The sequence below is a fragment of the Camellia sinensis genome, chromosome 10 (genome assembly GCF_055761805.1).
Source record: "Camellia sinensis isolate YWXY chromosome 10, ASM5576180v1, whole genome shotgun sequence".
NCBI lineage: Eukaryota > Viridiplantae > Streptophyta > Magnoliopsida > Ericales > Theaceae > Camellia > Camellia sinensis.
Window position 1 is genome coordinate 62,340,740 of NC_138970.1, and position 24,035 is coordinate 62,364,774.

Sequence of the window (24,035 nt, forward strand, 5' to 3'; positions counted from 1 at the left end):
TCAATTGTTCAGAAGATAATCATTTTGAACATATCTTTACACAGTTGTTACTCACAGAGTTCTGGGCTACAGTAAGTTAGAGCGTCTCCTCAGAAAGCCAAACCTACACAGTTAACAGATTGAACACACACTAAGCTACACAATCGGAAGAGATAATAATTTAACCCTTAATTTGCCTCGGCGTGTTCTACATCTATATCCTCAATAAAATGCCTTAAACTAGGCCTAAAAATGCCTAGAATGGGATGAGGATGCAAGGATGTGCACAGAAAATAGTTCCAGAATGTCAGAAAAACAGAGTCCCGCTCGAACGCAGGTTTCCCCGCTCGAGCGGACATGCAACAAAGGTACACGCTCGAGCATCAAATCCCCCGCTCGAGCGTACTGTAAAAGTACTGGATGGGTGGAATCTCCGCTCGACGCCCGCTCGAGCGTGAGACACATGCCTCCGCTCGAGCGTCCAATACTCCGCTCGAGCGGATTGTAAAACAGTGCAAAGATGCTGGATACTCGAATTCCCCGCTCGAGTGCCACTTTCCCCGCTCGAGCAGGAGTGCAAAATCTGGAAATTCCAGATTGCACCTCCAAGCTCAAAACCAAGTTTAAATGCATCAAAACCATTCCTCTTGGGCTGAATTTCCAGAAAACACTTGTAAACATATAGAATGACATGATTCAAAGCTCAATTTGAGAAATCAAAGCCCAAGGGTGTTTAATTCAAACTCAATTTCAACCAATTTTCATAAACATGGAGAGCATGCAAACATGCATGAATTCAAACCAATTCGAAGCTTCAATTTCATGCTCCAGTGAGCCAAATCTTTCAAAAACATGATGAGTTCATTGTCTTTTGTAAAAATGTGAGCATGCATGTACAATTTTATGAAAGACAACTTCAAAACTTCAAAATAAAGGCATGCATGCATGAGCTAGGCCCCAATTCAACATATATGGACCAATTCAAGGCTCAAATCACTAAAGGCTCAAGAACTAAGCATGAACAAGTTCAAATACATTAATAGAAGGTTAAATTCTCTTACCTAAGTCTTGAATTCTAGGCAAGGAAGCTCAATTATGCAAATTTATACTTCAATCCCTTCAATTGTCAAGCAAATCTACAAGTGAGCTCAAGTTCTCACTCTCACTCTCTCTATGGTCGGTTGTGTTTAAGAAATGGGGGAAGAAATGTTTTGTTTGAGTGTATGAGAAGATTAGAAAGGTTCAAGTAGTGGGCCACTTAAGTGGCAAAATGATAAATAAGGCTAACTATGCAATTTAACTCATTTTAATCTAATTTAATCATACCTAACCAGTTTTAAGATAATTATACCATAAAATCACATAAATCACAATGATCATAAAACACTAATCGGTTTCCGGTTCGGCCGCCGATAAGGCCTTCAATTAGCAGTTTAAGCATAAAAACTGAATAGATAATTAAACAGTCAACAGATAGACATACAGTTAAACAGATATGCTTAGTCAATTCAATTCCATATTTCAGTCAGTCAGTTCAGTATTTCAATCAGTTCAGTTATCAGTCTTAACCAGTTTCAGTTTAACGGTAATCAGTGGTCATTCGGTAAACAGTGGCGAGGGTTGTTACAGTTTAGAAGTCCCAAAAGTGGAAGGGTTAGCCACTTCTCCTTAGCTTTGCTTACTAGCTTTGTATATCTTTGTTTTTGCCTGTCTTTTTGTGCTCTTTTAACATGGTTTTAGCTACTATTTTTTACACTTTAGGGGCTATTTTAGGGCTATTTTAATTTATTTAAATAGTTTATGCTTTGAATATTATGATTGTTGTATTGTAAATCCTCATGGCTTTGGTTGTTTAGGCCTTAGACACCAAGTCATTTGAGTTGATAGTTATTTCTTACTTAATTCTATATAACGAGTCTCACTTGTGTAGTAAATCAACCTTGCATAATCAGTTCTGCAACCTTCCTTCTTTCTTGGTTTTTCTTTTCTTTTTGAGAGTTATTTCAACAGAATGTTGTTTAAACATGAGAAAGAAACATAAAATCCTAAATGGTTTAATCTCTTTGGAGGATCATTATTAGGGCATTACGTCTCTCTAATGTCGAAAACAACTTCTCATTTGATGCTTCTCTCCTTTTAGTGGACGTAACTCTCATTATTGGGCAAATTGATTAAGTAACGAAAAGGAAAATAAAAAAATGATTAATAAAATTGGCTTAAAAGCAAGTCAACGAACATAAAAAAGACGTTTAAAATTGGTTGGATTCGGCCGGACGTTACGCCGAGTCCATCGTGTCAAGAGTCGTCACATGTCAATTCATGATGTTTTGACGAATCTTGGAGCGTGTCTACTTCCCTCTTTGAGCTTACTTTATGATAAGAGGGAGAGGTAGTCACCTTTCATTGCATTTATTGATTTTTGTCCAATTATGTTCGAAATCATCAAGCCATCAACATGTGCTTGTTGATGATTTTGGAACTGAATCCGCTTTTCTGTTGAAGTTCTACATGACAATGACAAGCAGAGGGGACAAACAAAGTTCAGAATAACTCCGTATGCACTGTTTTTATTTCAGAACACAAAAACAGGATTTTGCATGAAATTAAGGCATCGCCGGCCTTATTTAGGCTCGACCGAGCTTCATTGGGGGCCGACTGGCCGTCAATGTTCGGCCAACAGTGTGTTTTGCAGAAGGAAAAGGCAGTGGCTAAAAGTGAAACAGTGCAAGCCTAGGCAGACAGAGTAGTTTCTGGATGCTGCGCATACGAGCATTGTGCATCCTTGTTTGATGATTAATTATTAATTATTATTGTTGTAACTAATTATTGATTGTCGTAATTAATATTGTTGTAGCAATGTTTCGTTAGATGGTTAGTTTATTTTATTATAATAAATTAGCTAGTTAGTTAATTATAACTTAGCAATTAGTTACTTATTCACTTATTCGGTTTTGTAATAATTAGTTTAATTCAGACTATCGAACACTCGTTCGGACCCTCTTGCATGAGGGCCAATATGTAATAACATATATGTCTTCCAACCCTACGTTTTTCTCCCTTTTACTTATTTGCTTACGATGGTTAGTTTAGAACATCATGTTTTTCTTAGCATTTTCCATGTTTGCATACACTTGTCTTGCATGCATCAAGACTTGGTTCATCACTCTAACAAACATTGTTGTTTATCACTTCATTGAATACCTACGTTACTGCATGCTATCAAATTGATTCACATGCCATGTTAATAACCGAACCTATTTAAAATGGTATATTGCATGTGTTGCATTCGTCATTTTGCATCTGTAAGATCATACATTTTTTCTAACTCTTTTATTTCTTTTGGCTTTGCCTTGGAGTACTAGGTGAGCACTTATTGCTTTAGCATAATCGCATACATGTGATTGTTGCCATGATAAGCATGAATACCATGAGGCTAAGTACTTAAATGATATATCTGTTTGAATGCCGATGGATGGAGACTAATTGCCAAAATTGGGATAAGTTGATTAATGTATATACAAACTCACCTTTTCAAGTGACGCATATCAAAAATAATTTTAAAAAACAAACATGAAATCAAATTGTTCTAATTTTTGCAAATTAGTCTATACTTATGTGCAACACATAGTAAAATAGCTAATAATTGGAACAAGAGCATATAATGTAAATAAGAATCACATCGTGATTAGTAGAGGCCGATCTTTGATCGGGCGAGTGGGGCGCTCAATTCATGATCTTCCCCTTTCGTACCTAAGTTTTTGAGCCGAGACACTTTGGTGATGACGGATAAGTGGCCTTTGGCACGAGTCTCAGGTTTCCTATATTTTCAAAAAATATTTAGGTGGCGACTCTGTTATCTAGCAAAGCAATTCATTTTTGGCATTTGATTCAAACATCGATTTCCAAAAAGAATTGTCAAATTTGGACTCTTTTGAGTTTTCATTGTTTCACATTACACTTGTGAAATCAGATTTAGAACCACGGGAGTCTAAACTGTAGGACTAGTCGTATCCGAAAGGAACACGAAAAGCAAGCTAGACATATTAGCGTCTTACCGGGTGGCTAGGCTTTTACCCTTTTCTTCTTTGGTGAAACATCGATTTCTCAATTTAGAATCAAGAAGAAAATCTTTTTTCAACATTCTTAAAGAACCACAGCACAGATAAATTAACAAAGTCCAAAATAAACAAGCGAAATCCAAGGTCAGGCTAAACGTCTCACTGCCCAAAATGTGCACAACTCAAAGGATGTTGTTCAGAAGAGAAAAACAACCCAAAACAAAGCTATGTTCAGATCTGATTAAATAACAACCAAACACACTAGATCGGAACACCGGAATCTGTTGAGGGTTGTTATGCTTTGCTGGAGATCCGACCAAGTGTTATCGGAAATCGCCTAGGGCTCTATCCGAAATCGCCTCATATATTTTATTACTTTCTTAAATACACTTAGTTTTGAAGATCTTATTGAAGTACATTTGTGGTAATATGCATGTTATTTTCAAGATTCTTTAACATGTATCATTAGATTTTCTTTACCTTAAATTTTTTACACTTGAAATACCTCTAGATAGCCTCAATTTGGTGAATATCATATCATACTTGAAAAGTTCCAAATTTCCATATGAATCTTAGAAATTGAAATTGGGTATTTTATTAAATTGACCATTGTTTATTGAAATTGAATAAAGGAATGATTTAATGTTTTCATAAATGATATGGGACACATTATTGAATATTAAATAATTTTAAGTTCCCATTCTTTTGGAAAGATTCACTATAATTTTATTATATTTTTTTAAATTAGTGGGTATCTTATAAATGCTGTATGAGCTACAAAAACGCTTTCAAAGGCTAAACCAATGTTTTATAAATTTAGGTTATAGATACAATCGCCGTATTAAATTTTCACCTTTGAAAAACACTGCTAATCATGTTAACTAGCGTTTTTTTTTAAAACATTACTAATTATGAAAATAAATGTAAGCTTGACAAGGTGATTGTATTAAGGCCTAAAAGGACCATTTGGTCCAAATTTAAGCTAACATGTCCTATAGATTTCACTAAAAATTTGCGTAAGTTTGATAAATTATTTATGTTTAAAATAATCAAACATTATTATTATTTAAGAAAACTCAATTTTTAATTGATGTTTAGAACAAAGGATCCAAAAAAAGTCAATCAACTTATTTGATTTGAATTTTTAGGATTTACTTTTCAGAAAATTGATTTTTTTTCTTGTATTTTTTTTTATTTTACTGAATTTTTTTAATATTCTAAGTAATTTTTTTTTAAAAAATTTTAGATACACTAACATAAATACACTTAAAAAGTATAATATTTGTGAAAAAAATCTTTAGAAAATTCACTAAATATAAAAAAAATAAAAGAATATGAAAATTCAGTATATTTTTCGTATTTTTATTTATTTATTTATTAATTTTTTAAAATATTCTTTTACAAATATTTTACTTTTTAGATACATCTAGTAAAATACATCTAAGAAAGTAAAAAAATTACTTAAAATTTAAAAAATATTCACTAAAATTAAAAAAAATAAAAAACATGAAAAATAAAAATTTAATTTTAAAAAAATTAAATTTAAAAAATTAAAACTAAACACGCTGAATTATTTTTTAGGGGGTGTGTTTCTTTGTGGATTTTTTTTTTAATTTAAAAAAAATTCTCTAAAAAAATACTCCCTCCGTCCCAAAATATTAGTCCCTTATTTCATTTTTCATTGTCCCAAAATATTAGTCTATCTTCAAAAATCAAGTACAAAAATAATATAAATTTCCTATTTTACCCTTCTTTTAAATTAATAAACAACATAAAAAGTACAATTATACATTGATATTTTCAAAAAATGTACTATCAAAAAGATAATTTTGAAAAATCAATTTTTTTTAAATGTAATAATTATACTATTAAAAAAAGTTAAATTCTCTAAAAAGGACCATTATTTTAGGACGGAGGGAGTATTAAGATGACAATCCCAAACCCTCTGGCTTGCTTCAAATAGGCTTGCTTCAAATCCCCCGATGTTTATCACATGGTCTTTGATCACCTGCGTTCACAACCCACAAGTACTTGTCATAAACTTTTTCTTTGAGGTCGCTATTCCTCGGTCTCAACTCACTACCACCGTACACGTGTCAAAAGACTCATTATCATATCATCATCATTAGAAGCCACGTCACATCACAATGGGTGGTCCTCATCTGCATTATAAACCTTCCCTACGCAATCATCACTTTTTGTATTTCGACTTCTAAATGTTTATCAATTAAAAATTAATTTAATTTCATAAGTCCATTTAAATCATTAGTTGAATAATTAAAAAATTTATTTAAGTCTTTAATTATACAAAAAAAAATAATTAATAAGTCAAATTCATATCATATATAGTATATCATTTTAAATAAAGAAATTTTTTGTATTATCGAACAAATGTGTAATAAAAACGTGAGTTTTACATCTACCTCTAATTTTGTGAAATTTTTTAATGATTAGATTTACTTTCCTCTTATTTGTTTTTTATTATTTAAATAAAATAATTTTGTGTTCCTTGTGTTTGGTTGGGGGATTTGAGCAGGGATTTGAAAAGAAAAATAGAAAAAATAGGTGAAATGAGAATAAAATATGCCTAAATTTCACATAGTTTCACACACCTTTTCCCTTTCTCTTTCCAAATCCTCCAACTAAACACAGTATACAATCACAACCACATATCAAATTGATATTTTTGTCATTTTAATTCTAAAATTTTAATTGTATTTAATCTTTTTTTTTATAAGAATTAATTTTTTTAAAAATTAAAGTGATACATATACTTACTTTCTCTCGTATAATTGTATTAAAAATAAAGAAAATCATAATCAAATAGTCAAACAAACGTGAGACAACGAGTGAGTTTTATGCTCACTCTTTGTTTGACATTTATATATATATATATATATATATTATTTATTATTATTTAAATAAAATGATTTTGTTATGATCTCATAAAAATTCTCTAAAATTGGATTTATTTATTATTATTTAAATAAAATGATTTTGTGTTCTGTTAGTATACAATCACTGCCACTTATGAAATTACTTCTCCTTATGTAACATTTTTGTCTCTTTAGTTCTAAAATTTTAATTTTTATTAACTTCACCTCATGATTTAATTTTGCTTTTTTTATAGGAATTAATTATTAAAAAATTAAACTGACATAAAATACATATTTTAGAAATTATAAATGCATTTTATTTATACTTTCCAACATTCATTTAAAATTATTAGATCAATTTAAATCATATTTTAAAAAAAAAGATTAGCAAAATCAAATTATGTGTGTGTGTGTTTTATACCAGGATAATTTTACAATACAAACCTTTTATCGAATGCATTTTTAGTTATGTTATTTTTTTTTTAATTTTGATTAATTTTCTTCTTTAATTATGATATTATTTAAAGATATGTTTAGAAAGAATCGTATGATAGAAAATAAAAATGAAAATGGTAGAAAGTGAAGTGAAAAAAAGAAAAAAGAAATGAAAGTCTATTTTTTTGCATGTATTTAAATAGATGAAAAATTTTGTAAGAAAATGATAGGAAAAAAATAATCACTACATAACAAGGAGTTATGGATAGAAACATGGACAAAAAGGAAAGATTTGTGAGGAAAAATAAATTTTTCTATATATTTTGCAAAAAATTAATAGATTAACTAACAAACTAATTTTAATTGAATAGTAAACTTTAGTTTTCATTACTTTCTAAGATTTTTTTTTCTAAACAAACACATAAAATTATTTTTTTTCTTTTTCTTTTACTTTTGTGTATTATCTATATAATCAAACTAAACCTCATGTACTAATTAATTTTGATTTTTTTTTATAATTATAATAACTTTATGTTTTTATTTTATTTTATTTTAAGGCCTTATTTGACATAGACTATATAATCCATCTTTTTATCTTTTTTTCATCACATCACCTCTCTACTTTTCTGCACATCTTTTCATAAAAAGGCAAAAAATACACTTTTTTAAGACACCCCAAACCAACCCTAAATCTTGAATCTTTTGATATACATTGTATCAATTGATATATATGTATGTACACACATACGTGCATGTGTGCACTTTCTCTCTAAAACTCAAAACAGGGTTTCCATAGCATCATCACCTGAGTTATCATCAATATCAATCACCTTATGCGTGTCTCTCTCCCTCTCCCTCTCTCTACATACACACACACACTTCTTTGTTTTTTGTGACCAAATTATAATAAAGAGCATTGCGACAACACAAGCAAACCCCAAAAAAAAACCCTAGATTTCTCGATACAGATTCCAGGGTCTTCGAACCTTTCGAAGATCATCGCTTAGCACCGCCACTGTTAAGGTACAAACTGATCAACACAATCGATTGGTTTCCTCGAATTGATTGATTTTTTTTTTTTTTTAATCTTTTTCTCTGCATATATGCTTCATATGATTTCTATTTTGTTATTTTTTTTTTCCTTTTTAAGTATTTTTTTCGTTTGTTTTTTGCTTTTAGGAGTGATTGCTTTGATCATTGTCGCTGTGTATCTACATATTTGAATATCTGCCTATGATTATGGTTGTGCTATTTGATTTTAGCTGTGAAATTAGTAGTCAGTACTTCTTTTTTTTTGTTTGTGTTGTACTAATTGATTTTGGTTAATAATGTTGAATCGCTCGATTTTCTAAGCGAAGAATGTTTCGTTGTTTTCTAATTTCTAGTTCTGAACTCAAATTTGTGTTGATTTGGTTTCTAAGTTTCATATAATAGTTTGTAATTGATGGTTGTGACCTAATGTGTCTTTTTTTTGTGTGTAGGAGTGAATATATATCATTATTTGTATTGATAAATGGGGAATCGAGGCCAAAAACGAGTTGAAACAGTTGATGAATTGCCTGCTGATAAGCGAGCATGTAGTTCATTGGAGTTTAAACCGAGTTCGTCGAACTCATCAGTTCAAACCCCAATAAACTCCACAAATTCGACACCAGAAGCCCATGATGGCGACATGGATACTTCGTCGTCTTCTTCGGGGTCATTTCGATCAGAGGGCGAAGATGAAAAGGATTCTGCATATGGGTCATGTGATTCAGATGGAGAACAGAGACAGAACAGTCTCCTCCGTGACTATCAGAGGCGGCGATCTTCTGGTGATCATGGGAAGTTCAAGAAGGTTTTGTCAAGTTTAAGTGAAGATCTTGAAGAATCTGCGATATTGGCTGCCCTTACTGAGCTATGTGAATTGTTGTCCTTTTGTACTGACAGTTCGTTGTCGGGCTTGATGGCAGACTCACTATCTCCAATTCTTGTAAAATTGGCAAGGCACGAGAGCAATCCCGATATAATGCTTTTAGCTATCAGGGCTATAACTTATTTATGTGATGTGCATTCTCGATCAACTGGTTTTCTTGTCCGCCATGATGTAGTTCCTGCTCTTTGTCAAAGATTAATGGCCGTTGAGTACCTTGATGTGGCCGAACAAGTATGCCAAATGCTTGCTTAAGTTCATTTTGCTCAGCGTATTTATATATGTTAATATATGTAATACAAAACACTATTTATCCAATATTAATCTATATGACTTGTCTATTCATAATGCAGTGTTTGCAAGCATTAGACAAAATCTCACGTGAGCAACCACTTGCGTGCCTGCAGTCTGGAGCAATTATGGCTGTTTTAACTTACATTGATTTTTTCTCAACAAGTGTGCAGGTTATGTTCTATACGGTTCTTCTTCTTTTCTTTTTTTTTAATGTTTAGAAACTGAGGGCATTATTCTTGACTCAGATTCCTTTTGACATCGGTTTTGGTATTAGAAAAATCAGAAGCCTGAATTCTGTTTTTTCCTCCCTTTTTTTTTTTTATGTCCCTCAGAGAGTTGCACTTTCTACCGTAGTCAATTTGTGTAAGAAACTTCCTTCTGAATGTCCTGCACCTTTAATGGAGGCAGTTCCAATATTGTGTAAACTTCTTCAGTATGAGGATCGGCAGGTTTGTATCATGTTTTTGTGTGTGCGGGTTATCTTGTCACTGGAATATTTGATCGTATGATTTTTTAACATTTTCTTGTTTTTCCATGTCATCCTCAGCTTGTTGAAAATGTGGCCACTTGCTTGATAAAGATAGCAGAACGAGCACGCCACACGTCTGATATGCTGGACGAACTTTGTAAACATGGGCTGATTCATCAAGCTACACATCTGATAGACTTGAATTGTCGAACCACCTTGTGCCAACCAGTTTACACCGTATGCAGTCTCTTTATTTATGTTTTGTGTGATGGTTGTCCTCAATATCCTACCATGTCTATTTATTTAAACTTTTTCCATATTGGTTTACAGGGTCTGATTGGGCTACTTGTCACACTTGCTTCTGGTTCAATTGTAGCTGTCAGGACTCTTTTTGAGCTTAATATAAGCAGCATATTGAAGGATATCTTGTCTACTTATGATCTTTCTCATAAAATGCCTTCTCCTAATATGGTTGATGGACATTGCAATCAGGTACTCTACTTGTTCCTATAGCAACACAATTTCATTCATCTGCAGCTATTTCTTTTCTCATGTTAAATATCATTATTGGAAGGAAATAGATATAAACTATTATTTCTTGTAATCCTCAACATTCTATTTGAACATGTGAAACATACGATATTATTAAGTACCACAATAGTGCTTATGGACGTAAGGTGTAAATGGAACAATTGTTTCTATAATGGGATCAAACAAGTGTAATCATAGTTGGTTTAGTTTGCTGGCTTGAAGTTGGCAGGTTTTTGACAATGGCAAATACATGTGGAGGCATTATGCATTCTGTTTAAACTCTAACTGAACTCTACCTCTTTATGAAAATATAACTTGGACCTGCAAATCCATTTTGACTTGCTATGAGTCCTGTTTAACTCCAATTGAAGTCTTATGCATTCTGTTTAAACTCTGACTGAACTCTACCCCTTTCTGAAAATATAACTTGGACCAGCATTTTCATTTTGACTTGCTATGCGTCCTGTTCGACTCCAATTGAAATTTCTCTTTCTGAAATTGCACTAGTCTACCACCATAGTTGAACCACAAATCCTACTTTAGAGATTAGAATTTGAGACAATATGACTTGGAACCCTTGAACCCTGTATGGTTATTAATCTATGAAGCACAAATATGGATACATGTATGATATGAATACGAGTATGGTGATACGACAAAACCTAAAACATAAGATTTGTGCTTGTAAAAACTATATATATATTTTTATATATATAAATTTTAGTATCGTATTATATATAAACATAAAGAATCATGATTCGTGAGAAACCATTTTTTTTGGAACTAGCCTGTTTAAATTGCAATAATTTGAATTAGTAATCATCAATGCATAATTTTGGGTGGGTCCTACTTAAATTTCATTTAAATGTTACTCCTGAATTGTTAATATTGCCCATGTGCTTTCCCTTTTCACACTAAAAGTATGATATAGGAGAGCGTGGCATGCAAGTTTACTTGCTTGTTTAGTTGATGATATCCGATTTAAGCATTGTTATATTTTTGTTTATATATTCTTACTTTCTATAAAGTATGAATACAGATATGGGACACACATATGACACAGTAAGGATTAATCAATTTGATAAATTTTTAAAATGTAAGGTACTATTTTAACCACACTATTTTTTTCTTTTCTAAGAAGTAAGCAAAGTAACCAAAAACTTTTATTTTTATTTTTATATTATTTATCCCAACAATTATACTTCTTATGAATTTGATAATAGTTCAAATACATGACCTAGAATATCTGAATAGTATCCGGTACTTCTTAAAATTAAAAAAATAATAATTTTTATGGATACGATTATGAAATATTGGATAAGTAATTGTGAATATCTGAGGAGTATTGGTATTCAATACAAATATAACTCCCTTCTAGAAGTATTCGTGTTTCATAGTTTTTAATTCTATATACCCATCAGTTTTTCTGGGAACCTACTTCAGAATTTAAAAAATAGAATCTCAATTGCTCTTCATTTCATAACCCTTTATTGCTTGGGGTGCAACCTTTGATGGTGCAATTAATTTTCAAGAATATTTTCTTTTATAAGTAAATAAATAGAATCTAGAGACAACTTTTTTTCGTAACAAGGATAATATCATAGAAGCTATATTAAATGGACTCCTGTGTGGGTTATGTTTCTAATTTGCATGTCCACACAAAGACACCGCAAAATGTTCATATTTTTGGTATTCCTCTTTTATTTTCTAAAGTGAAAACAGTTTTTATAATGTGACAAATAGAATTTCATGCATAATAAGGGAGCTTTATACATAGTTATATGGTAAACCTGAATTACTAGACATGCTTGCTCAATGAATGTCAAATTACACGTGTTAGTACACATGTTAGTCATATATAGCATACACTTCGGTTTGACACAGTACTCCCTGAAAGACCCTTATTGAGTATTTTTTTTTACCACGAGATTTGTATGTTTGCATCAAAAGGCTAAAAATAACAATACATTAGAAGCAAAGAAGCTTCATTATGACCTTTAAAGCTTTTTGTTTCATTATAAAGTTTGAGTTTACATAAATTTTTTATATGTATGATACTAAAAGAAGCAAAAAGATGCACAGGTTTTAAGTCCAGAATATACTATAAAGCTGGCTTTTGGCATATTTTGATCGTATAGCTGCTTCATTTATAACCAGCCTTTTCTGCCAAGAGGAAAAAAAATAACGAAAAAACAAAAACTGTAACCAACCTTTGACATTGACATAAATTATGCATTTGGTCAGGATGTGCTTATTGCTGTGTATTTGGTGTCTTATTATTGCCCATGTAAGCCACACATTTGACTGCAAGTTGGGAATCTTTTTAACTATTGGCCAAAACCTTCCTACAAAAAATAAATAAAAAATAAGTCAAAGTGATTGTTAGATACTTCCTATTATTTTCAACGAATTGCATGTTCAAATTTATGGGAGAACTCATCAGCTGTGACACTTGTGAGGCCTGCATTGCTTGATTGGTCATACTCAGGGGCAACGCCAGTGTTGTTAGTGGTGTCATTTCAACCCATTGAATTAGAAGATTTTGTTTTTTACTATATATATATATATATATATGTATATATTATGATTTTAGGAAGAAGTTAACAAAATTGACCCCAATACAAAAAATAACTTTGAACCCCCTACTGACTTTGAATTCCGTATACTTTGAATAAATATTGAATGTTCCAAACATTTTTACTACTTATTCAAAACATTTTAAGCCAATAATATAAATATTCATAATCTTGAAACTTAAATTTTACTTCTTGAATTATTTGCCAAACACTTTCAACTTTTTCACATATTATCCAAAAAGCTGCACCAAACACTTTTAACTTATTCAAAACATTTTAAGCCAATAATATATAAGAAGTCATTATCTGAAAAGTTAAATGTTTTGTCAAATGAACCTTTGAACTGACATAAAACCTAACTTTTTGCATAAATTTCTCTCTAAAATATTTTATATGCAAAATACAATTATGTTCTTTGCTTTGGGATAATCAGTGTCTTTAGAGAGACATTTACCTCTATATCCCTACACTTGTTCCTCTCCTACTGCTCTTTGTTCCCATAAGAGACGCCACTTGATAGTTAGGCAACCTCTCACTCATTACTGCTTCAGCTCTTTTGTTTAAACAACCGTTAATATATTTAATTTTTTATGATTTGAAAATTTTAAATTAATTTGTTGATTTATTGAAAATAGGTGATGAATATGATAAGTTCTAATTTCCTATAATATTGACACCATTGATTTAAATTCCTAGAGTCACCACTGGCCATACTATTGGCTGATTGGCAAGTTAAGAAATGAGAAGTGATGAATGCATTTGTAACAAGATGTTGATGTCTTAAAGTGGGCACAAAATGAAATATTTCATCAATTCAATGGAAACCACTAAACGAGGTGCTAAAGGATTAGAGGAGGCCCAAGATAGAGCAGGAGTGGATGTGGTTATGAGGTACTCATAAGTAATGTTACTCAGAAAGCAGTAATACTATAACGACTTACATTTTGGTATGTACATTCCAAAACATGGTTCACTTTGTTCCAAAATGGTGAATTTAGCAATCCAAAATGATTCCAATTTTTTTTTTCCAATATACCTTGAGGTTTCCTTGGAGGAAAGAAAATCAAATATAATAAACTAAATTCTAAGGAGTGGACTTTTGGCATAACAAAATGTACCAATATGGGTCAATGCTGAGTGAAATGTGTTTTTACATTTTGAATTTGAAAAAATAAAGAAGTAAATTACACTTTATTGGATGTCTAATTGCTAAAAGATAACTGCTCTGGAAGTTTCTTAAAATAGTATAATCTCGACAAGTCTACCTCTACCGTATCACATTTTAGAGAATGTGGCGTACCACATTTCTATTCTTGTTTCATGTTCAGTAACATAGCTCATAAATTATGTGCAAGTCCCATTCCTTGTTGAGGTAGTTGGATTCAGAATCATTTTGTAAAATGTATAATGCTTCTGCTTATTTATCAGAAAAAAAAAAACATGCTTCTGCATGTATGCACCTACCTTACGTTTATTATTATTTTTCTATGGATTTTCAGATGGGATTTGTGATGCCTTCACTGTTATAATATTTTTTTTAACTTCTTTAACTTTTGCTGATTTTAGGCTTGCACATTACTAACTGAAATAAACTACCAGCTTTACAGAAAGCATAAGAAACAGACTAAGGGAAAACATGAATAAATTTGTATTTAATGCCTGTATTTTCTGCCTCAGGTGCATGAAGTTTTGAAGTTGTTAAATGAGCTTCTACCTGCTATAGTCAGAGATCTCAATGTTCCATTAAACATGGAAAAGGAAGCTTTTCTAGAAAGTCGACCCGATCTTCTGCAAAAGTTTGGGATGGATTTGCTTCCCATATTGATCCAGGTTGGCTCTCTGATATGTAGTTTTTAATTGTTTCTTACTTCTTTTCATAGCACAGCTTTATAATATTTGTTCTTTATTCTCAAGCAGGTGGTTAATTCTGGTGCAAATTTATATGTTTGTTATGGAAGTCTATCTGTTATCAACAAATTAGTTTATTTCAACAAATCTGAAATGGTTATTGAGTTGCTTAAGGACACTAACATTTCAAGGTGAAAAAGCTTTATTTTCTCAGCAACAATAGTTATCATGCATATTTTTGAGCTAAGATAACAATTTTTATTGGATTATATGACAGTTTCTTGGCTGGAGTATTCACTCGGAAGGATCACCATGTGCTGATGTTGGCCCTACAGATTGTTGATACTCTCCTGCAAAAGCTTTCTGATATTTTCTCAAGCTCTTTTATAAAGGAAGGCGTCTTTTTTGCCATTGAAGCGCTTGTAATGCCAGACAAGTGTTCACAATCTATGTTTCCTATGTTTTCTAGCATCCGGCTATCAAATGATCCTAGTAAAAAATCTGCTGCAAGGGATGTTCAGAGATGCTTGTGTTATGCTTTTGACACTGGTCGGTCTCTATCAGCTTCAGAAACAAGGTCCTGCAATCTTGAAAAAGATTCTGTTCACAATCTTGCAATGCAGATAAGGACCAATTACTTTGCTACAGAATTACTAAACTCTGAGAAAGGATTAACTGATATTCTTCAGAAACTCAGAACTTTAGCTGCTGCACTAACAGATCTGGTGAACATGTCCATGACTAAAGATTCTCATACACTGCATGAAGAGGATTTTTGTTCCATATTGTGTCAAATTATGGCACAGCTTACTGACAGAGATCCAATCTCAACTTTTGAATTTATTGAAAGTGGAATTGTGAAAGCATTGGTGAATTACTTATCCAATGGACAATATTTGAGAGAAAATACTGAAGTTACTGGTGGAGTTAATCACATAAATGATGTAGAGAAAAGAATTGAGGTGTTTGGAAGACTATTATTGTCTATGGATGTGCCTTTGGAGGACTTCCCTCTATTAGTATTAACCCGTAAATTACAAACTGCCCTGTCTTCTGTAGAAAATTTTCCTGTAATTCTGAGCCATTCATACAAGCAAAGGAACTCATATGCTACTGTTCCATATGGGCGACACACGTCACATCCTTGTCTCGCAGTTCAGTTCATGAGGGGAGAGGGTGAAACCTGTTTATGTGATTACTCTAAACATGTTCTGACTGTTGATCCTTTTTCTTCTTTGGATGCTATTGAAAGATATTTGTGGCCTAAAGTCAGCAAGAACAGAACTAAACATGTAAAATCGACAGCCACTCAAGCTCTGGGTAGTTTGGAAGGTTCACATCCTCAATTGCCATCAGATGTAAGCTCTCCTGGAAGCAAAAGTCCAGACCTTATGGACTCTGATAGCATGTCCTCTGATATGCAGGTTATTCTTATGCCATTCATTGCAAAATAAATATTGAGCTGAAGCTATTTTTACTTTTTCTTATGGAAACAATAAAAGTAATATATTTTTACTTTTTCTTATGGAAACAATAAAAGTAATTATTATTAATTTTCTTTTGCTGTTTATTCATCTACGTTACTTTTGAAAATCTTGGAAATTACTTATTTTTAGTTTTGTTTACTGCAGGAAGACGAGGCTAACATCTCACATACTTCAGCTGAAGAAGGGGACAATTTACGACAAACCATTGGTGAAACAGCAGGCTCAAGTGAAGCTCCTATTGTAAGCACATGTTTTCCCTTGAATCATTTATATAATCTCAATTAACTTGATTGATTGATTGATTCAATTTTACCCAAAATAGCCTTCTCCCTATCATTCGGTATTTGCTGCAGTGGTCTTGTTTAGGATCGATGTTAATTTGAATTTAATGAAGGCCTCTAAGTAGTCTACTCCACACAAACACCCGAGGATATGGTGAGAACTTTTTTTGGCTTAGGCCTGGCAATGCAATAGTTCTGGTGGTGCTAATTATATTAGCTGACTAGTGCAGTGGCTGTTCTATTTGCATTTTTGATGTGTCCTTCCTTTGCCTGATTGGTTCTCTTATGACTTATTGTAAGGCTGCTTCTTCACTAACAATTGTCTGCTTTTTAATTATGTTGTCTTTTAGGATTCTGTGCAGGACCATGAGGAGAATAGACAAGATACTTCTTCAAAAAAGGAGACTAGCATGAGTACTGAGTATTCTGGATCCTCTAGCAATGAAGATGTTTCGCCAAAATTGTTATTTTACCTAGAAGGGCAACAGCTGGACCAAGCATTGTCACTGTATCAAGCACTTCTACAACAAAAAATTAAAGCTGAACATGAAATTGTTTATGATGCAAAAATGTGGAGTCAAGTGTACAAAGTTACATATAAAAGGGCTGTGAAACCTATGCAAAGTTGTCCTCAAGATTGTCAGCATCAGGCTGATGATTCCTCCCTATCAGACAAAGCAGGGACATATTGGAAGTATACTCCATTTTTCTCTGACACACTTGTTTTGAAGTTTGATTCTGACTCGGAAAAGTCAAGTCCTGTTTATGATGTATTATTTTTCGTTAGAAGTTTGGAAGGCATGAACAGGTTCAGGTTTCATCTGATGTCTCATGAAAGGTTGGATGCCTTTGCGAAAGGGATAATTGATAACTTGGATAACTTAATGGTAACAGTCTCTGCTGTCCCTCAGAATGAGTTTGTGAGCAGTAAATTGACAGAAAAATTAGAACAGCAGATGCGAGACCCTTTGGCAGTGTCTGTTGGTGGCATGCCTTCATGGTGTAGCCAGTTAATGGCCTCATGCCCATTTTTATTTGGTTTCGAGGGAAGATGCAAGTACTTCCGATTGGCAGCATTTGGTCAGCTGCAAGCTCAACCACATCCAACATCTCATAATGATTCAGGAGGCCTGAATGGGAGGAGGCAGAGTGCCAGTGGTTTGCCTCGTAAGAAATTTTTAGTACACCGAAATTGCATTCTGGAGTCTGCCGCCCAGATGATGGACCTACATGCCCGTCGAAAAGCTATCCTTGAAGTGGAATATAGTGAAGAAGTTGGTACTGGTCTTGGTCCAACATTGGAATTCTACACCCTTGTCAGTCACGAGTTTCAGAAATCTGGCCTGGGCATGTGGAGAGAAGACCATGGCTTATTATCTGGGAAAAGCTTCCAGGATGAAGATTCTGGAATTGTGGTGTTCCCTTGTGGGCTTTTCCCTCGGCCATGGTCATCTATAGTGAGTACATCAAGTGGCTTAGAATTCTCTGAAGTTATCAAAAAGTTTGTCCTTCTGGGACAGGTCATAGCAAAAGCTCTTCAAGATGGAAGGGTTTTGGATATTCCCTTCTCCAAGGCTTTTTATAAACTTATTCTTGGGCAGGTATGCATCTAATTTTTAAATAGGAAGTACTAACGAGCTTTTATGCAACCTTTTTAATTTAATGTTAACATTTGCTACTAGTGTTTCACGTGTTCATTATTTTTGCAGGAACTCACTGTGTATGACATCTACTCATTTGATCTTGGGCTTGGTAGGGCTCTGTTAGAGTTCCAGGCTGTTATTGAAAGAAAAAGATATTTGGAATCTGTTTGTGGAGAAAATTCAACATTAAAACTTGACTCGTGTTTCCGGAACACCACAATTGAGGATCTCTGTCTTGATTTTACTCTTCCTGGATATCCGGATTATGTTCTTACTTCTGGACCTGATCCTAAACTGGTTAGCATTCCTCATTGTGGTCCCTGTTTTACAAATAAATTGCATGCTTAACTCACTTTATGTTGTCTTTTCTAGGTAAATATGATGAACTTGGAGGAATATGTTTCACTCATTGTGGATGCAACTATAAATACTGGAATTTACAGACAAGTGGAAGCTTTCAAATCCGGGTTCAATCAGGTACGTGCCTTCGTTCCTGCTCTGTAACATAATTCTTTGATCTTATCCTTTTTACTAACTCGGATATGGCAAATGAGCAATTACTTTGAGGGAAGTGAAGAATTGTTTTTCTATGTTTTATTTTGCAGAAGTATTTTCTTGAGTAATAGTTTTTATCTTGGGTAAATTGAGTTAGATTTTATCTTTAATAAGTTACGTTATCTGATGAGAACATAGACAGTACGGTAAAGTTGAATGGTTTAAAGCGCTTTGCTGCATTGGTGCCGGTCAGTGTCAGAATCTGATAGATTTGCATAATGCTAGATGATATAACATTGGAAATTAGGATTTAAGAATCGCACACTATCTGAACTCACCATTACAAGGGACAATGTGCAAACTGTTTAGATTTAACAATACTTTAGAGCACAATCTTCGTAGAAATCTTACATTTGGAGCATTGTATTGCACACCTATTCAATATTTGTAGGCCATGATTTTTACAGGTGCTAGTGCTCGTTTCTGGGACTGAAAACAAAAAATTTGTACCTGCTGTTTTATACTTCTTGGTACCTGTATGTACTCATGGGTGTTCATGCCGAATAAGAGTTGAGTGAGAGAAAGAGTATAGCTGCTACATAAACAAACCTGAATTGATTTGAGCTATTTTTCTTGTATGCCCGATCAATTTGGTTTATGACAGTTTAAATCCCATAAAGTTTTTTAAAAATGGAAGTTATTTGTAAAAAAATTGAATGAAACAGAAAAGCTCAATAAAAAAAACTCCTTAAAAACTGGTTCCAAATGACCCCAAACGATCTGTAAGTACGTCCTGTCAGTCTGTCAGTTTTCTCACTAGTTATTAGTATACCAGTCGCAATGAAGTACTTTATTGTGTTTGGTTGAACTAGTTTACTGTTCTATTGTAATATGCTCAAAATAAGATTATTTCTTATTTCTTATCCCTATAACTTAAGCTATGATGTACTTTCTTGTTTCATCAGGTTTTCCCCATCGAACATCTTCAGGTTTTCAATGAAGCGGAATTAGAGCGTCTATTATGTGGAGAGCGTGAATTCTGGACTGTATGTATTTATGTTATGTAATGACTAATTGGAGTTGGGTTGTGTTAACTTACTTTACTAAGATGTGTTATTGCGGTCCATGTTACAGTCAAATGAGCTTTTGGATCATATCAAGTTTGATCATGGATACACAGCTAGCAGTCCTCCCATTATCGACGTCAGTCATTCTTTTCTTTGTTTCTTTTTAAATCTCATGGAATTTATTATTGATTCATTACTCATATGAATTTCAGCTGCTGGAAATCATTCGTGAGTTTGATCGAGAACAGCAACGTGCATTCCTGCAATTTGTAACTGGGGCACCTAGGCTTCCCACTGGCGGTTTGGCATCTCTCACTCCCAAACTGACAATTGTTCGCAAGGTATATACATATTTGAATATCTGGCAATACTTGTTCCGCCAATGTTTTACTTGTTAATATACCCTTTTGATTGCCTTCTTATTTTCTGGACGGTTTAACAGCATTGTAGCAAAGGGGCCGACGCTGACCTGCCCAGTGTGATGACTTGTGCCAATTATCTGAAGCTACCGCCTTACTCTTCAAAAGTGACCCTTCTTTTTCCCATACAGCTTCTGTTTAAATAAATTAATTTTCAAAACAAAGACACTTCTATTATATATATATATATATTAATGTGTGGCTTCTACAGGAGATGATGAAAGAGAAGCTTTTGTACGCCATAACAGAAGGACAAGGATCTTTCCACCTCTCTTAGCTTCTTCTATCTCCAACGAAAAATAGCTACAGAATGTGAATTTGTAATTATCAGATTAGGTGGGGGTGATGTAGATAAATGACCGGGCATGCATGATCGATGGAGGAGATGGAGGAGCTGATTGCCATGGAACAAAAGGAAGCTCCTGTCTAAGCTGCTGACTAGGTAGGTGGGATGTGTTAATGGCAGGTAAATGTGAGTTTTTGGTGGTGAATGGTACAGGAAAAAATTTGGTTTCGTTTTTTATTTTTAGATAAACTCTCTGCTCATCTCTTTCATTTACAAAGCCATGTACAGGGTTGCCTTAATTTTATATATCTAATCTACCCTTTTTGGTGGTATGCAAATTAGTGCCAATGGATGTGAAACAGATTATTTATGTGCTTTACAGAATAGTTTATATATGCGTTTTTATCCTTATTTTGTTTCTTTTTGATTATTTGATTGTCTCTGCTTGCTTTTGTGTCACTGTCCAATGGTGATGTTATTGTGAACCTAGGCAAGAAGTGGAATTGATGGTGAGGTTGTTGAGGTCCTGGATGGTGCAGGATCTAATTGAACACTATGCCATTTTATAGCCTTTGGGTACTTCCTAACTTACCATATGTAATGGACACAGGGCGATGATGTGTGCCATGCATGTCCATATACCTACACATATATAGTCCACTGTTCTGATGTTCGGTACAAAAGGACCTTTAGAACTTTTCTGTGCTTAGGTTCTAGACGTCATAATCGCCAACACTACATCTCGTGAATATCGGGAGTCTAGGCTGTCACATGATTGTGGAAGTCAAATCAAGTAACTTGCTGCTGTGGTCACTCTTTTCTTCTTTCTTGACTGCGGTATAGCTCCGTTACTGCAGGTTTTGTTGTGTGTTGTTCATAAATCTTGGCTCTAGATATGTTAAGGCCTTTGGTGCATAACACGGGACTCTGGACATGTGGCTGCTAGGGATAGAGTTTTTACAATGGCAGTTTGCCCTAGGCAAGTCAATTTGCCTTGGGCTATTGCCTACTAAGGAGGAGCAAACAACCTTGCACTAAACCAGAATGAGGAGACAATCTAAATGCTTAATTAAACATGGTATGCTCATGGGTTCTACTACAGTTTTGACTAACATGTTGAAGGATGCACCAAGTTTGTGGATTAGTGGTGATCACCAACTTCCCATATTTGCCCTTTTTTATCAGTTAAGATTCTAAAATGTAAAACTTAATTGTATGCTTTTGGGCAATATTCCAATAGTTTCGGGAGTCATGCAAGTATGTTAGGCCTAAGGCCCCTGCATTTGGGCTTTTGCTCCATGTGATTGTGTAGCTTTTATGCTCTATTCGGTTCACTGAAATGAAATTTAATGTAATAGAATGAAATTAAATGATGAGCTCTATTATAAATGAGCATTTCATTACATAGGTAAATGATATTTCCATTGGTAAAATATTTTTTATATTTTTTTAAGTTAACCAAATATGAGAATTAATATTTTGATAGAATAATCACTTTATTCCAGTAAAACAAATACTACTTTAGGTTGTTGGGCAATGTTTCAGGGTACAAATAACTTCTGTGAAAAGATGATAAGCTGAATGCTTTGTTCTAGTTCTTTATACCTACTGTCTCATCCTTTATGTTTCTTTGTTTGTGATGTTTTGTCGTCATTACTTAAATTTTAGGATAAATTATAAAGGGTTGTTTGGGGTGTCTTAAATAAGTATATTTTTTTGTCTTTTTAGACTAAAAAATTGAGGAAGAAAATATTGATGTTTGGGTTAATTTTTTGACTTTTTATGAAAAAATGTGTAATAAAAATTTGTAAAAATTGATTTGTAGGAAAAAATTAAGATTGGAAGTTGTACAGTTGTAATTGTTGATTTTTGGTGAATAGTGTTAACTTTTTAATTTTTTGAGTAATTTTTTGGCTTTTTTGCAATATGTCAAACTTGGCCTAAATATACTCATGAAGTTTGTTTAAAATACAATATGCTCACTATAAATTTGAAAATTACATTTTGTCTCTTGAAATTTTTAATTTCATAATAAATGATTCCTTTTAATAATAAATTTGTAAGTCAATTAATAGTTTTTAATGATGTTATAAATTTATTTCAATCAGTAATTTTGGAAATTTTAGTATTATATAGGCGAACAATTAGAAATTTTATTTTTTCAATTAATTTTGTTAAATAAAATTTTTAAATAATAGGATATTTGTAATTTTCTAAACTACAATAGAAAATTTGTATTTTAAACATACTTTAAGAGATGTATTTATAATTTACCTTAAATTTTAATGGCATCAGTTGGTAAAGCTTCCATGTTGAGTTTTTTTTTTATTATTTTGTTTCCATTTTTTTTAAATTGAAAAAGAATAGTTTTTGTATAGGAAAAGAAAAAGGAATTGATACTAAGGTTTTGTTTTGCTAGAACTTTCTAAATATGATTTGAAAGTAAGAGTTGTATTTTGAGTTTGTGAGTTTTGGAATTATGATTTGAGTGTGGAAAATTTGTTTGGTGAAAGAATTTTAAATTGAATGGGGAATTTTTAATGTGCCATATGATATTTGATACAAAAACTTATAACTCATAATTAAATATACAACTCAAAATTAATTAAAGCACATAAATTTTTTTTAAAAAATTCGAAATATATTTTTTTCAAATATATAAAAATTAAAATATGGCAAAAAATTTTTTTTTGCACTGTTCCGGTCAATCGGCCGGACGACTGGTGGGACGATCAGTTAGGCCAAATTTCAAAAAAGAAAAAAAATCGATAATCATGCACTTTACACAGAGTTTTGTGTTTGTTGTAAAAATATAATTAGAAAACTCTATCCAAACATGATATTAAAATATGTGGGTAGAATTATGATTTAAAAATCCTTTCAAACATAGTCAAATTTTTGAAAATGACAAAAAGGTGTTTCTACTTGTTTTCAAAGCAAGTGCACTCTCTACTCCCCTCTACAACCTACAACAACTAATCACCAGCGATCCTCTTGCCCGCTTGTGGTGAGCTTTGATGAGCGAGTTGTTACCACCCGTTGCCTTTGGCGATACTCCGATCACAAACTCTGCCAACTTTCGGCAACCTCTACATCTGGCTGCTATCTCTAGCAATTCACTAAATATGTACTTTTGTTTCCAAAACATTTATATACACCAAGAGAGTGTATTTTTTTTTTTTTGGATGACTACAAAATTTTAAAATAAAATCTTATATTCTATTTTATGTAAACAGAAAACAAGAAACTAATGACTTTGTCAAATGATGAGAAGATTTACAATTTTGAAATACATGAATTAATAAATTTTACTTGCTAGGCATTTCTTTTAGCGATTACACGAATTAATTTATTTGTACGTATACAAAAATTGAATTAA

The 24,035-nt window shown here is 32.8% G+C and overlaps 1 protein-coding gene across 1 annotated transcript; it reads left to right on the forward strand.

Moving 5' to 3' along the window:
* Nucleotides 1-8,043: 8,043 nt before the first annotated feature.
* LOC114315834 (E3 ubiquitin-protein ligase UPL4-like) lies at nucleotides 8,044-20,988 on the forward strand. Its single transcript, XM_082891520.1, has 18 exons — nucleotides 8,044-8,371; nucleotides 8,830-9,494; nucleotides 9,614-9,724; nucleotides 9,887-10,003; nucleotides 10,102-10,260; nucleotides 10,354-10,515; nucleotides 14,808-14,960; nucleotides 15,048-15,169; nucleotides 15,256-16,402; nucleotides 16,610-16,705; nucleotides 17,097-18,347; nucleotides 18,456-18,686; nucleotides 18,762-18,866; nucleotides 19,850-19,930; nucleotides 20,019-20,087; nucleotides 20,164-20,292; nucleotides 20,394-20,477; nucleotides 20,582-20,988. The coding sequence occupies exons 2-18, from the start codon at nucleotides 8,862-8,864 to the stop codon at nucleotides 20,645-20,647; spliced, it is 4,716 nt and encodes a 1,571-aa protein (XP_082747646.1). The 5' UTR covers nucleotides 8,044-8,371; nucleotides 8,830-8,861; the 3' UTR covers nucleotides 20,648-20,988.
* Nucleotides 20,989-24,035: the final 3,047 nt, after the last annotated feature.